General features: G+C 36.1%; 1 protein-coding gene across 1 annotated transcript; it reads left to right on the top strand.

Annotated features, from left to right (window-relative positions):
* Positions 1 to 1,236: 1,236 nt before the first annotated feature.
* Positions 1,237 to 13,056, top strand: LOC124405259 (ATP-binding cassette sub-family C member 5-like). Its single transcript, XM_046880004.1, has 23 exons — positions 1,237 to 1,337; positions 4,056 to 4,202; positions 4,322 to 4,480; positions 5,436 to 5,583; positions 5,679 to 5,912; positions 6,007 to 6,180; positions 6,271 to 6,418; positions 6,507 to 6,655; positions 6,827 to 6,937; positions 7,817 to 7,962; positions 8,101 to 8,562; positions 8,653 to 8,779; positions 8,856 to 9,010; positions 9,089 to 9,213; positions 9,770 to 9,957; positions 10,132 to 10,408; positions 10,506 to 10,659; positions 10,720 to 10,848; positions 10,945 to 11,221; positions 11,326 to 11,491; positions 11,577 to 11,760; positions 11,851 to 12,043; positions 12,138 to 13,056. The coding sequence occupies exons 1-23, from the start codon at positions 1,252 to 1,254 to the stop codon at positions 12,402 to 12,404; spliced, it is 4,206 nt and encodes a 1,401-aa protein (XP_046735960.1). The 5' UTR covers positions 1,237 to 1,251; the 3' UTR covers positions 12,405 to 13,056.
* Positions 13,057 to 14,045: the final 989 nt, after the last annotated feature.

The raw sequence follows: 14,045 nt of genomic DNA, 5'->3' as shown, positions 1-14,045 counted from the left end.
ATGTTATGTTTGTTTTATCAATACGTCTGTAAGATTACGATAAGTATGAAAACTGCAATTTATTATTTTGACTTGTCGTTGGTATCCCTTGTGAAAATGCCGGATAGATGAAACGGTCCGTTCCTAAAGGGACCTATTCGGACCCGATCCTCTTCGTCCGGTCTGCATCTGGGCCAATTCCCAACTTGAAGAGATGAAATTTGAAGAGATTCGTACAAAAACCGAAAACAATAATCATACAGAATGCTGTATTCATTCAAGTGTTACTTATCTTGCTTGGAATTATTACAACTTAGACCCATCACTGTATAAATTGTAAAAAGTGACTTTCCTGTACTTTTCAGCCGAGTTCACACTTTACAAGTTGATAAGTAACAGTATGTGTATGATCAACTGTAATTTATGCGATGAAATGTTAAGGCACATCGGACAGCTGTGCCGAATTATTCACGGTTCATATCATCCTACGATCTTATCTTGGGTCACAAAAACTTGAATAACTGGTCTAATTGTCAACAGAAAGAAAAAACGCATTGTTTCAAACTATACTCTTGCATGAAGCACAAACTGTTCACCTTTTTCCATGGCCATAACAACCGGAACAATGTTCAATGGTATCGAGCGAATACTGCATGCATCTTTGGCACATGCGGTAATGAGTTGATGCCTCAAGATGTTGGAAGCGTATATAATCGCGTGGACAGCTAGCATCAAGCTTTCTTCGATTTGTAGTGCTTCAGTACCATCCCACGCCATCCACCTTTGATTGGTGGTAACGGAAGTGTTGCCCAATGGTCGATCAGGCCTGAAATAAGTAAAGAGTTACTGCCTTTGGTGGTAGGGATTCAACACGTCGTCGAAACGACGCGACGCTGGCAGCAGACGAACGTGAGGCTTCGCTTGAAGTGGCTCGTCAACGTTGATATCGGTACGTTTGTAAGATACATGTAAAACTGGGTCAGTTTTCAGATAACTCAAATATTTGGAAATATATAGCGTCTCATGAATTTGACAATAAAGCCAGATAGCGATCATCGAGATTTCGTATCTAATCTGCGCTGTTCGGTTATAACGTATATACGACCTAATTGTCGTATCATTTGACCAAGTGACGCGTGCCGATTAAAATTTTTTTTTATTTCTCCCGATTTAAGGATTACGAACAGTGATTATACCGATGTAATTAGTGATTTTGTGAACTCTTGTAGAGGGAAATAATTCGCGGCTTAAGAGTGTGCAGACGTTGTAATTATGCGAAAACCCGAACCAGCTGCAGATTTGAAAAACAGTGAAAATGTTGGGAACGGAAATCAGGATACCATAGAAAAGGACGTTGGGTAAGAGCGACTTATTGCAATCAAATAAATTGTATCGATACTGTCGAATTATTGTTTGATGAACTTCGTACGGTTGATCAATTTAATTTCTTTACTATATGCATACAAAATGAAATTTACAATAGAAAACAGTCTCCGCAATAAGCTGTTCTAGTGCATTACGACCATGTTATGTCACCTGGAATACACTAACAGCAAAAAATAAAATTTACGATTGAGAACAGTCTCTGCAGTTGAACATCTTCCAGTGCATTGCAAAGATTAAAGATTTGATCGCCAACGAATGCAACTACGGTGAGATAAATGTAAAAGTTAGTATAACAAAACAGCAGATATGAAAATCGTATATTAAATAAAAAATTAATTGCAAATAGTGAGTTTATTGTTCAAAGTCTATGAAAGACCAAGAAATTCTCCCAACCACGTTCATAAATAACTTACTTCCACTGACTACTTGGTGAATAAAAACTTGCGGTCAGCATATAGTGTGTTGTTTACTAATTTTTGTATTTTTACTGATTCCCCATGCTGTGTGTACTGACCTATACAAAATATGTTTTTATAAAGTATCGCTAAAGAAGAACTGATTATACTGGTTAAACGCATATTGTAAAATATATCAGAGTGTTATTAATTTTTATTCAAGATAGAAATGAATTTGTTTTGTAAAACTATAATACACGTATAACAGATAAAACTGCACTCGTATATCATACACGTACGTATATACAGTTTCATTAACTGGATTGGATCAGGTATAAAGATTAACTTGGAACGAATGAGGCTCTACTTGTGACGTTCATTTCATTCATTGAACGGAGCTGTTTATTGCAGATAAAGAGTCGAATTAGTAACGTGAGTAAATTAAGTATTTGTCAACAGCCTGTAGTCTGATTTGTCTTGAAAGTAAAATCATAATTACGAAAACATCTTAAGTAAAACATACGAGAAATAAAAAAATTTCAACGTTTAATGTTCTCACGTTAACTAATTTTTATTATTTCTTATCGATCGATTATTTTTATCTGTATTTTTTATCGTCCATTTTTCTATTTATCTATCAGCCAATCTTGCGTTGACACGCTGTCTCTGACATATATTAAAATGCAACTCTACGCAAAGACGCAGCTTGCAATTAATCGAATCATTTCTCGAACAAGTTTTCCAACAAATATGAGAACACCTAGAACGTTTTCATCTGCTTTTTGTAAGTAGTGTAATTCATTTAATGACTATCATTATAGCTTTTGCACAAATCGTGCATAAATACTCTTTAATCATAACTTATAGCGAATAGCAAAGTCTAATCGTTGATGTACAATAATTACAGCAATAACAACACCAGATAATGACTGAGTTTGTCGATGTATGATTTCCATCAATTATTCAACAAATTATATGTAATATATGTCGAATAGTGATGTAACAAATATTCGCATTCGCATCCGCAAAAACCGTGCGAATATTTTTCGAATGTGACTGTCAGAAGTACTTGATATTTTGCTTGTGAAAATTGTGAAAATAATATTAAATAGGACAGAAAAAAACATTAGTTTGATAACGAACTTTTATTATAAAACTTTATCTTCACGTTCGAATCACACTCTAACGTCAAAATTAATTTGTTTCTGTTATCAATTTGGGAAACGGTGCTAATCCGTGCACGCGACTTGCATGGTGTATATACCTTTTAGAGAATAAATTATCGATTTTTATCCACATAGAAATGGCGCCAAATTTAAAAATGTATTTTCGCATCCGCGAATATTGATGACAAATATTCGCATCCGCTGTCGTAAAATACTTAAAAATATACATTCCTTACATAAGATTTGCAAACAACTGCTTTTCTCACTACCTTAACGACAGAGCAAATAGGCTTTTTCTAATTTTCATCCATTGACACAGCACGCGCCAAAAAAGATCTATTTTTACTTCTACTCCGTTAAAGTGCAATAAAAAAATTCGCATCGAGCCATTCAAATGGTTGAACACGCCTATAGTATATCCCCTTGGTAAAGTACTATCAGAAATACTATTACCTACCTTTGTCCATTAGCCCTACTATATTCGACAGTATATCCTAGTATTGACCCGATTGCTCATTATCAAAGCTAAGCTTCTACGCACGCGTCGCACAGAATGTGGTTTGTATCACGGTAAACATAGAAGGAAATAAGGAAGTACACAACGGAACATCGGCGTTTCTATGTGTTTATTTATCTTGTAAGGAAATTTCAATTTCTTGTGGTTTTCTTTATGTTCCAGACGTTACTTGTGAGGGAAAAAAATGATTTTCGTAATCCTTCTCTATTCATTCCACATATTTGTTTTTCTTATCTTCGATATGTTGAACGAGGCATCAGTTTCTGCTATATTTCGTTAGCTTTTGAATTATCTTTATTCAATTTGTGAATCTGCTTAATCTGAGTGTCGGAATATTTGTGATACATCAAAGGTTGTTCAGCAAGTTTAATAGTGATAATTTCTTTTTCATTTTTGTAACTTTGTTTTCGGAAGTCTTAATCATATTGTTAATATACCTAAAGACTGATTTATCTGTTCTCTTGATAAGAAAAATTGAAAAGCAAAGAAATTGATAAATTCTAAAGGCTTACACATTTTTTAGACAGACTGTAGGTATCCGATTTAATTCGCACCGAAACTTGAAGGATTCAGTATTTTTTCTTTATTTCCTTTACCAATTCTCTTCAACAGATCAAAGAACATGGATGGAAACGAGCAGATTCCTCGATCATTCGATCAGGATAGCGATATGGGCGAACTCACCTATTCACGAAAGAAAGCGATCGACCGATACAATAATTCCTTGAGAAATCTCATCCCGGTTCGCAAAAAGGGGAAGTAAGTGTCTCATTTTATCTAAATTAAGTTAACACTGTATGAGTTTAAAGTCGTCTTCATATTCGAGTAGACTGTCGAAGTCAGTGAAGCTGAAACAATTTTATGTTCATAAATTCCAGGGAGATAGGTACGATGCCCATAGACAGCGCTGGACTTTTTTCATTTATCAGTTTTTCATGGGTGTCGACATACATGTATAAAGCATTTCGAACTGGAATAAAAATGAAAGAATTACCAGCTGTATCACCTTACGATGACTGCAATTACAACGCGGACAGGTGCTAGTAAATTTTTTCATATTAGCTTTAGTCCACCTGTTGCTTGTTGAATCTATCGATTGCGCTAAATCGAAATCGTCAGTATCAATTCGATGATTTTCTTGAACAGTATGCTTAACAATAAGATAGAGGAATTTGAAAGTGAAATATTCTTGAACCACTGATCTTTTTCTAGGCAGATTCTTCTTACTTAATTCAATCTTGGTACAGTATATTTACTATTTTCTCTTATTGTAACAAGATGAAAAATTCAAAATATCATAAACTTGTTTTTTGATACAATTTCTTTGAATCCAAATAAATGCCGAAAAAGATTTTGTCTTTCTTAAGCTAATTTGAAGAGATTAGTTGATAGGATTGGAATTTTGAATGATTTTCTGGAGGGAGATACCTTCAAACAAAGGAAAAATCAGTGACTTTCATGATTTTTTTTTTCTGAAAATGAAAGTTTTGATTTTGAAATTACGCAAAATGGCTGAGATATGACTCTTCGAGTCACGGTGATCGTCGTCGAGATAACAATTTTACAAAGACACTAAAAAAGTATCATAGCTTCTACCCCAAACTATTTTACGAATCCTTTTTTCAAAACGTCCACTTCACCTAATATAGTGCCACAAAACAAAACAGATCTGATCATGAGAAAGACTGAATATTATAAAAGGAAACATGTCCGAAATCTCAGCTCAAACACTCCTGGCACTCAAGCAAAATAACATAAAAAAATACTTGGCATTTCGTTGTACGAATTTATTATCATATTCCAAATATGTTAGGTATCATTTCATGCGAAAGAAAAATTTTCGATTTTTTAAAGCCGGTACAGGTATCTCCCTCCAGTAACATCCATACCATTTTCTACCTTGCCTCTCCTTTTTTGGTAGTATGATTCAACATATATCAGAATCAGTATATAAAATTTTCTATAACGCCGTTGATACAATTTTTCAATTAGATTAGAACGCCTGTGGAAAGACGAATTACTTAGAAAAGGACCAGCAGAAGCTTCATTTGGCAGAGTAGCCTGGAGGTTCTTTCGTACAAGATTTTTTGCCTCATGCATCGTTTACACAACCTGTCTCATTCTCGGTTTCATCAACCCTGTGAGTTGCACAATCACTTCAAATAACAGTTGTTGAAATAGTAAATTACCCTAAACTTGTGAAATTCTGAAATCACCGCCAATTTTCTTTTCCAGACTGTATTAGCACGGAAGCTACTTGAGTATGTGGAATCCGAAGGTGAACCCTACGCAGAGGGTGTTAAGTGGGCGTTACTACTTACCCTCTCCGAATTGTTGCGAGCATTGTTGTTCAGTTGGGCATGGGCCCTGAATTACAGAACAGCTTTGCGGTTGAGATCTGCATGTTTTAATTTGCTGTACAGAAAAATTTCCCGAGTCAATAATTTGGGAAATAAAAGCATCGGAGAAGTAAGTTTAGTTTGTTTACCACGTATGAGCAAAGATACCAGGACATCGTAATTAACCAGTTTAATTAAGACTTGTATTTATTTATAAATTACAGATTATTAACATGTTTTCCAACGATGACCAGAGAATATTCGATATGGTTATCTATGGGTCATTGATCATTGCAGGACCAATAACAACACTGTATGCAGCATTTTACATATTTTGGCTCCTCGGGCCCATGGCACTTGTCGGAATGATAGCCTTCGTCTTCTTCTATCCTATTCAGGTCAGTTTTCTATTTGAAAACGTGAAGAATTCTATACACGTCAATCACATTCTGCACATTATTTGTCAATTGGTTTTTGTTCTATTGCAGTTTATGATATCTCGTCTATACGGATATTTCCAATCTGAAGTAGTAAAGATTTCTGACATGAGAATTAGACTCATGAATGAGATCCTGGATTACATTAAATTAATAAAAATGTATGCGTGGGAGCAAAGTTTTAGTCAAGACCTTCTGGGTATGTATAATTCAATTAAATTGAAACATAGCAGAACAGCTATTTATTTAGTGATATATCACGAAGGTAAAAACTGAAATTTTTACAGATATTAGAAAAAAGGAACGACACGTTCTTCTAAAGACTTCTTACTGCCAAAGCTTAAGTGTTTCTGTGGCACCTACCATACCGGTTATTTCTACAGTCACGACCGTACTCGCTCATATTTCTACAGGAAATAATTTAACAGCGTCGCAGGTAAAATGCTAGTTAATAAATTTTAAACCTAAGTACAAATTTTTTAATTAATTTTTAGTCTACTGATTGATTTTTAAAAATTGAGCAACTAAAATAATTTCTATAACAGATATATTCAATTCCCGGGCATTTACACTTCGTGAATCAATATTTTTTGTTTTTCCATTTCAGGTATTCTCCTATGTATCTCTTCTAGACTCCCGCTTTGCTTTTTCACTGACCCTTTTCCAATATGGCATTGAAGCTATGGTCTCAGCTAAAATTTCGTTCGACAGAATGAAGGTTAGTAGTCGTGAATATTTTTTGTTAATATCGACCTACGTAATTAGATTTGAACGTTAACGTATATATCTCTTAACATCGAAGGCTACGTATCTCAAACGCAAAAAGCGCTGAACAGCCGCATTCTATACAACAATCTCAACAAAAAAAAACTCCAACACATTTTCGGTCGACGCAGAAATAAAGAAATAGCACGAATTCCACAAAATCGCAAAAGTAAATTCCTACAATTCTATCATAATCCTTTCATGTATGCATCATACCTTGAAAAACGGCCCTCCAATTACCACTTACTAATGTAACTTTTTTTTCTCAATTTTTATCAATGTATGAGTAATTTCGTTTTTGTTCGTACTTAATTATCATTTGTAGTTGGATAAGTTTAGGGTCAGTCTGATCTCATTGTAACAGCAGTGTGATTCCAGAGAGATGTGCAAGCTAAGGGTTGAGTTAAAGGATTTTAATCTTTTTTGATAAACGATGAGAACAAATTGTTAATGTACTTCGTGAAAGGTTTTTGCGCCGGAGGTACTTTTTGCGGGGATACGGATAGAAAGCCACAGAGACCAAGCGGAGTTTGAATTCGGTCTCCTTGTGTGGTCTCCATGAGAAAGACTTTGAGTTTTATAGAGTGAATTCCTAACGACTGCATGGAGAGCGGATGTTTGCTAGGACGAACAACTGTACCTAACTTCAAAAACTTTGAATAATTGATTTCTCTTGCAAGATTTTTACCAACAATTTGAAATAGCTTTCTTAACAGTTATTATAAATATTGGATTTACAAAGAGGCATACTGTGAGCTGTTAATATTTATCAGATTCTTATTTTCGTGGAATAATCATGTTCATCCCATAATTCTATGACATCATTTTACAGAGTGTATTACTCTTGGAAGACAGTGGTTGCACCATTACAAAACCAATTTTTAAATCTCAAGCTGTTGCGATTAATCATGGAACGTTTGCTTGCAACACATTTGATAACCGGACGAAAGAAGAATCTGAAACTGCTGAGAAAGTAAGGTGAATAAAACAATGAGATTATTGAGGATCGATTTTTTGCGCTCTAATCTAAGCGGGTCAAAAAAAAAAAAAAGCTTGGAAGTCGGCTGCATATTAACGATTTAATTTTATTCAAATACAAAGTATTTTGTGACACAGGAAGAGTAAAACTTCAAATTTAGGGGACCAAAGTGAAAAGGAAAAACTCAATAAGCCTACGAAGAGTACTGAATATACTGAACTTCTTTTTGATGTAACTTTTGAGGCACCGAAGGGCAAATTAATTGGAATCTGTGGACACGTAGGTAGCGGAAAGTCGAGTTTGCTGCTTGCAGCTTTGGGCCAGCTTCGAATAAACGAAGGTCAGGTGATGAGAGATGGTTCCTGCGCCTACGTCAGTCAACAAGCTTGGATAACCAACGCTTCATTGAGAGATAACATATTATTTGGTCTCCAGTTTGACAATGCCCGGTATTATAAGGCAATTTTTGCATCCAACTTGACCCAGGACATCAACATGATGTCAGGAGGTGATCAGGCAGAAATTGGAGAAAACGGAGTCAATCTATCGGGTGGCCAAAAGCAAAGAGTCGCACTGGCTAGAGCGCTATATGCGAATCGGTAAGGTCTGATTACTGTTTTGGGCTCTTGTTCACTGCAGACAAAGTAATAAGTGGCTTAAAGTTCCCTCATGAAGTTCGTTTCTTTCAGAGATATTTACTTTTTGGATGATCCATTGAGTGCTGTTGACGCACGAGTTGGATCTTTCATTTTTGATAACTATATACTGGGAGCCCTCCGTGGAAAAACTGTACTCTTTGTAACTCATCAAATTCACGTAAGCTTGAGTTCGTATTATTCAGGTTACTTGCCAGTGTATATTGTTATTTAAACAAACTTTTCATTTACTTCAGTACTTGAATCGTTGTGACGACATTTACATGATGGGTGAAGGTAGAATCATCGAACATGGTACTCATAACGAGTTGATGAAACTGGGAAACGAATACGCGTTAATGGTTGCAGCTATTTCAGCCGAAAGTAAGACCGAAGAACCGGATCTTGCAGAGTAAGATTTTAACGTTGCTTATGGCGTCACGTAAATGAGCTAGTTTGACGCATAATAGCACGGAAACGTTTGTTTCAGTGAGAAAATTGAAGTACTTCCGCAATCGGTGAATAAAACCTCATCCCACGAGGACAATATAAATCGTATTGCAAAGGACAGCTCCCACGTTAGTGCTGATAATATCGACAATATTGGAGCTCCTGGTGAATATTATAGCGATACCTTGCTATCAAAGGAAGAAAAACAGCACAAAAATTTTATTTTCTGCTTCTGGTTTTAATTACTTAGATCCAAGTTAAAAAATAGCTATTTATGTGGCATGCCCGTAAACCGCCTGTTTTTTTTTATTTGGCAAGGATAAAGATTTCAGGACGAGCTGAAGGCGAGCCAGAAGCGAGCCGGAAGCGAGTACTGAAATTATCCGAGCCAAGAAACGGCTTACGGGCATGCCACATACAATATTTTTTACGGTATGGGCATTGAAAAGCAAAACGAAGAGTGAGGTTATGTCGCGATCTCTTCGACGAAGCTACTTTATTCGGCAGTTTGAGATGCGCACTTCGAACTGCGCATCAAAACTGCGGAATAAAGACTTTATTCCGCAACTTTGTTCGCTGCCGTATAAAGCGTCACTTTACGGAACGAAAACTGCCACAAAAAGTGGACTTTTCAATGCCTGTGCCATAAAAAAGCAATTATAATGCTGCGATATTCCTTTTCTGCATCCATTGTCATCGTCACGTTTATGTCCTTTTACAGATACAGGATTAACTGTGGCCGAAGATCTTCAACAAGGAACTATAAAAGCACATACGTATCATTCATACATCGTAGCAGCAGGTGGCTACTTCTTTTCCTTTATTGTAATTCTAACGTTTTTTGTGAGCGTCGGAAGCAATGCGTTCAGTTCTTGGTGGCTCGCAACGTGGTTAAGAGCTGGTTCAGGTGTAAGTATCACAATAAAATTGTAACATCCGAGTTACTCTTCCTTTGTTTTTTCGTTGAGTACTGGCAATTTTGAAAGTAATTTTTGTTGAGACAAACATATCAAATGCTGTGTTTCAATGGTTACATGCAGGCCTCAATACGAAAATAACTGACGCCAGAGTTTTATTTTTTAGAACACATCCATCGCGTTAAACAATCGAACGATTATTTCTCCAAGCATACATGATAATCCTAATTTTGAGTATTATCGAATCGTCTATGCTGGTACGGTTGGAGTGATAGTGTTGTCCAGTTTGCTGCGAAGTTTAGCATTCACAAAAGCAACGATAACAGCTTCCACCAACTTGCACAACAATTTGTTTAAAAAAATAATCAGATGTCCGATGAGATTTTTCGACACTACTCCCAGCGGAAGGATACAACACTTGTTCAGCAGAGACATGGACGAAGGTATGCTGAGTATTTTTTTACCTCGACCTTATTATACTTTTGTTTAAAAGTATTCATTCATCATATTCATCATCATTGAATTTTTGCTTTATTGCAGTGGACAGCAAACTGCCATTGAGCGTTACGAGCATCTTGCAATACACCTTCATACTGTTCTTTGCCATGGTGGTCATCTGCATAGTATTTCCATGGTTTATAGTGCCTTTGATTATACTTAGCACCGTCTACTATTTCCTCAGTAAAATATTCAGGTGAGAATATTATGCAACGCAAAAATTATCGCATAACAACTGAATTTATATGTTGCTCAGAGTTGCTGGTCGAGACCTGAGGCGCATGGAAAATAAATCTCGTGCTCCAGTTTTCAGCTACGTTACTGCCACGGTCCAAGGACTCAGTACAATACACGCCTTTGGAAAAGAGCGTGATTTTAGAGCAAAGTAAGGATATGACTAGATTATATCTTTGAAAACTAATAATTATCTGTACTCTGGATTAGATCGTCGCATTCCATATTTCATTTTATATGTTTACAGATTTTCCGAAATATTTGATGAAAACAGCAAGTGCCTCTTCATGTGCTGCGTAGCCATGAGATGGTTGGCAGTGCGAATGGACTCATTATCAGTTTTGATAACTGGTATAACTGCCTGTTTCGTAATCGCATTAAAAAACACAGTTCCAGCGCCTCTAGCTGGGCTGGCTCTTTCGTATTCAGCGCACATTGCAGGTGTCTTCCAATATACTATAAGATTAGTATCAGAAACGGAAGTTAGATTTATTAGCGTGGAGAGAATAAATCATTATGTCAGGGTATGGAATTTAACGCATCACCTAATCGTCCTTGCCAATAGTTTTGTTAACAAAAGTTCAGATATAATCACCCAATAATATACTTTAAACTTTGTACTTTGTAGACACTCGTGACCGAAGGCAGTGCCAATCAACCAAGTGTAGAACCACCCGCCACTTGGCCATCAGCAGCAGTCATAAAGTTCCAAAATATCAGCATGGCTTATGGAGAAGGTGCTCCACTTATTTTGAAGAATGTCTCATTCACTGTTAACTCAGGAGAAAAGATCGGTATAACTTTAATACTACTTTGGACGTTTTTCTCCATACTTCCAACTCGATTCAGTTCAAAGAATATTAAACTTCTGTACACCAGGTATTGTAGGCAGAACAGGATCGGGAAAAAGTTCCCTTACCGTTGCTCTATTCAGGCTGGTTGAACTGGCAAAAGGAAAGATAGAAATAGATGACGTAGATATATCCAAAATAAGTCTTGAACATTTGAGAACGAAGCTGTCGATTATTCCTCAAGATCCGACATTGTTCAGTGGCACCATACGGTATGGATATTTATATCTTCAACGAACAATGCTTTGAACGTGATTCGAAAAAACACGTCGCGTCGATACTGACTGGAATTATAATTCCAGGTCGAATTTAGATCCATTTAAAGTGCACACAGATGAAGAAATTTGGTCAGCGTTAGAAAAAACCAAACTAAAGAACAGAGTTCAATCCATAAATGGTCACCTTGATGCATCTGTTGGATTCGGAGGGGATAACTTGAGCGTTGGTGAAAGGCAATTGCTTTGCTTGACAAGAGCATTGCTTAGGGATACGAAGGTTCGTTTTTTAAGTTGTACTTAAGAGTTATTTCTTAGTCTAATGGTGCACCTAGGTTTGGAAAAGCTTTGGAAAACAATTTCAATGATTTCAGATACTAGTTCTGGACGAAGCGACTGCGGCTGTGGATCCGGAAACTGAGTTAGCTGTACAGACTACAATTCAGCAGGAATTTTCTGAATGTACGATACTAACGATAGCGCATCGACTACAAACTGTTCTTTCACTTAACAGGGTGCTAATTATGAACGACGGGAAAGTACTTGAATTTGACACACCTTCAAATTTACTTAGCGATGAGAGCTCTGAGTTTTCGAAGATGATAGCAGCTGCTGAGCGAGCTGTAAATCGTTCAGAATAATCATTTTGCAAAACAATCAGTAGTTTACGCACTATCAAATTTATAAGCTTTAGTATTTATTTTTATAATGAATCCTCCGTGCAATTTGTAACTATATATTTAACTTAGAGAGTACTGCATCATACTGATAGATGCAAAACCAATTAATTCTAGCGATCACAAGAGTATCGCAAATTTAACCGTCAATAATTAGTTTAATTTCAATATTTCATTGGCCAGAAGTTTCAGTTACATTAATTTATAGAGATAAACTGCGATGGCAAAAAGACGTTAGATAATGTTATATATGGGTACTTCTGTTTTGTTTTGTTTACTTTGTAGAGTAATTTTATGTATGCATACTTTCTACCTGGCATTTTGCGAACTGAATAGCAACTATGTACTTATTTGGAAATTATTTGTACGTATTACAATGAAATAGGAGGGACGCAAATGTCTCTGTAAGAAAAACTAACAGTGTGGTATACCTACCATCTAACTAATTTGTATACAAATCTAGCAGATGTGATAATTGCAACTAGAGTTGAATTATGCGAAAATCCCATCCATCTTGACTGCAGCTATTTATATTAAGTAAAGAATGGCTTCTCTGAACTTGAGTTGGGATCATTTGAAAAGTCAAGGTACATCTTTACCATTCACACGTTGCAAAGAAAAAATGTTTCTGTAATCAGTAATTCATCGAAACAATTATTAGCTGATTTCTAAATTTTCCTCATTTCGTTTGTTTGATTTCGAGCCTAACAATTTAACAATTTTGAGTTTTGAAAACCGTGTTGTAAAAGCTTTTTTTCACAATCCATTAAAGTATGGATTAGTTAAATAAGATTAAGGAGATCTGGCATCAGAAATTAGACGGCCATTAATTTCATAAAAATTCTGAATAAGTAAGTGTTATTCAATTTTGTACGTCAGCACATTATTCACGATAATGAACTTTTCGCGCAAGACAAACGTAAATAGAGATAAAAATTTTCCTAATTTCTAAAAACTTTGTTCACTCACTTTAGATTATGTACATAAAAAAATATTCCACCACTTTCAAACTGTACAGATTTTGAGTCCGTAACGTAGCAGGAGGCGCAATGTGTATTCAAGTAAGTGAGAAAAAAGGGAAATTTATCATTGGTAAGCAAAAATTTTTTCTACCCGCCCTGTAAAGCACCCTCTAACACCAGAGTTATTAGTAACCCGTTGAAAAAACTTCCAGTAATCAAATTCTTTTGCTATTCAAGCTTTTAAATAAATACTCTTGCTTTGGTAAATTATAATGAGATTATCATATGTAAAAGGAGTGATAAATAACTACACCGATATTTTTCTACGTGCGAACTTGAATTAACGTGCGTTCTGGTCCATATCCAGCAGCCGACTGACAATAAGAGCAACACGCGCGCGTTGTCTCGACTCATCGAAACGACGTTCTCTTCTGACGTCATCGATCAATGATCGTCGACGACGAAAATCAGTTACCCGAAATCCTCAGTCCGGAAATAAACGCGCAACAGAGCGGACGTACTAGAATCGCGCTTCGCAGATTTCGAGCACCACGTGCTCTACCTACTGAATTTCCACTTTCACGACTGTTACCTTGTAGTTCCTGGGCTCTAGATCCTTTACTTGCCGCATCTCGACTTACAG

Source organism: Diprion similis, chromosome 4 (genome assembly GCF_021155765.1).
Source record: "Diprion similis isolate iyDipSimi1 chromosome 4, iyDipSimi1.1, whole genome shotgun sequence".
Lineage (NCBI taxonomy): Eukaryota > Metazoa > Arthropoda > Insecta > Hymenoptera > Diprionidae > Diprion > Diprion similis.
Note: the sequence above shows the minus strand (reverse complement) of the source record. Positions and strands in the feature narration are given on the sequence as shown.

What these genes read in the sequence shown, in the direction of transcription:
- LOC124405259 (XM_046880004.1), top strand. Translation starts at nt 1,252, where the DNA reads ATGCGAAAACCCGAACCAGCTGCAGATTTGAAAAACAGTGAAAATGTT. An exon ending in CCGGTTCGCAAAAAGGGGAA is followed by an intron (nt 4,203 to 4,321) that starts GTAAGTGTCTCA and finishes CATAAATTCCAG; the next exon opens with GGAGATAGGTACGATGCCCA. An exon ending in TTGTTCAGTGGCACCATACG is followed by an intron (nt 11,761 to 11,850) that starts GTATGGATATTT and finishes TTATAATTCCAG; the next exon opens with GTCGAATTTAGATCCATTTA.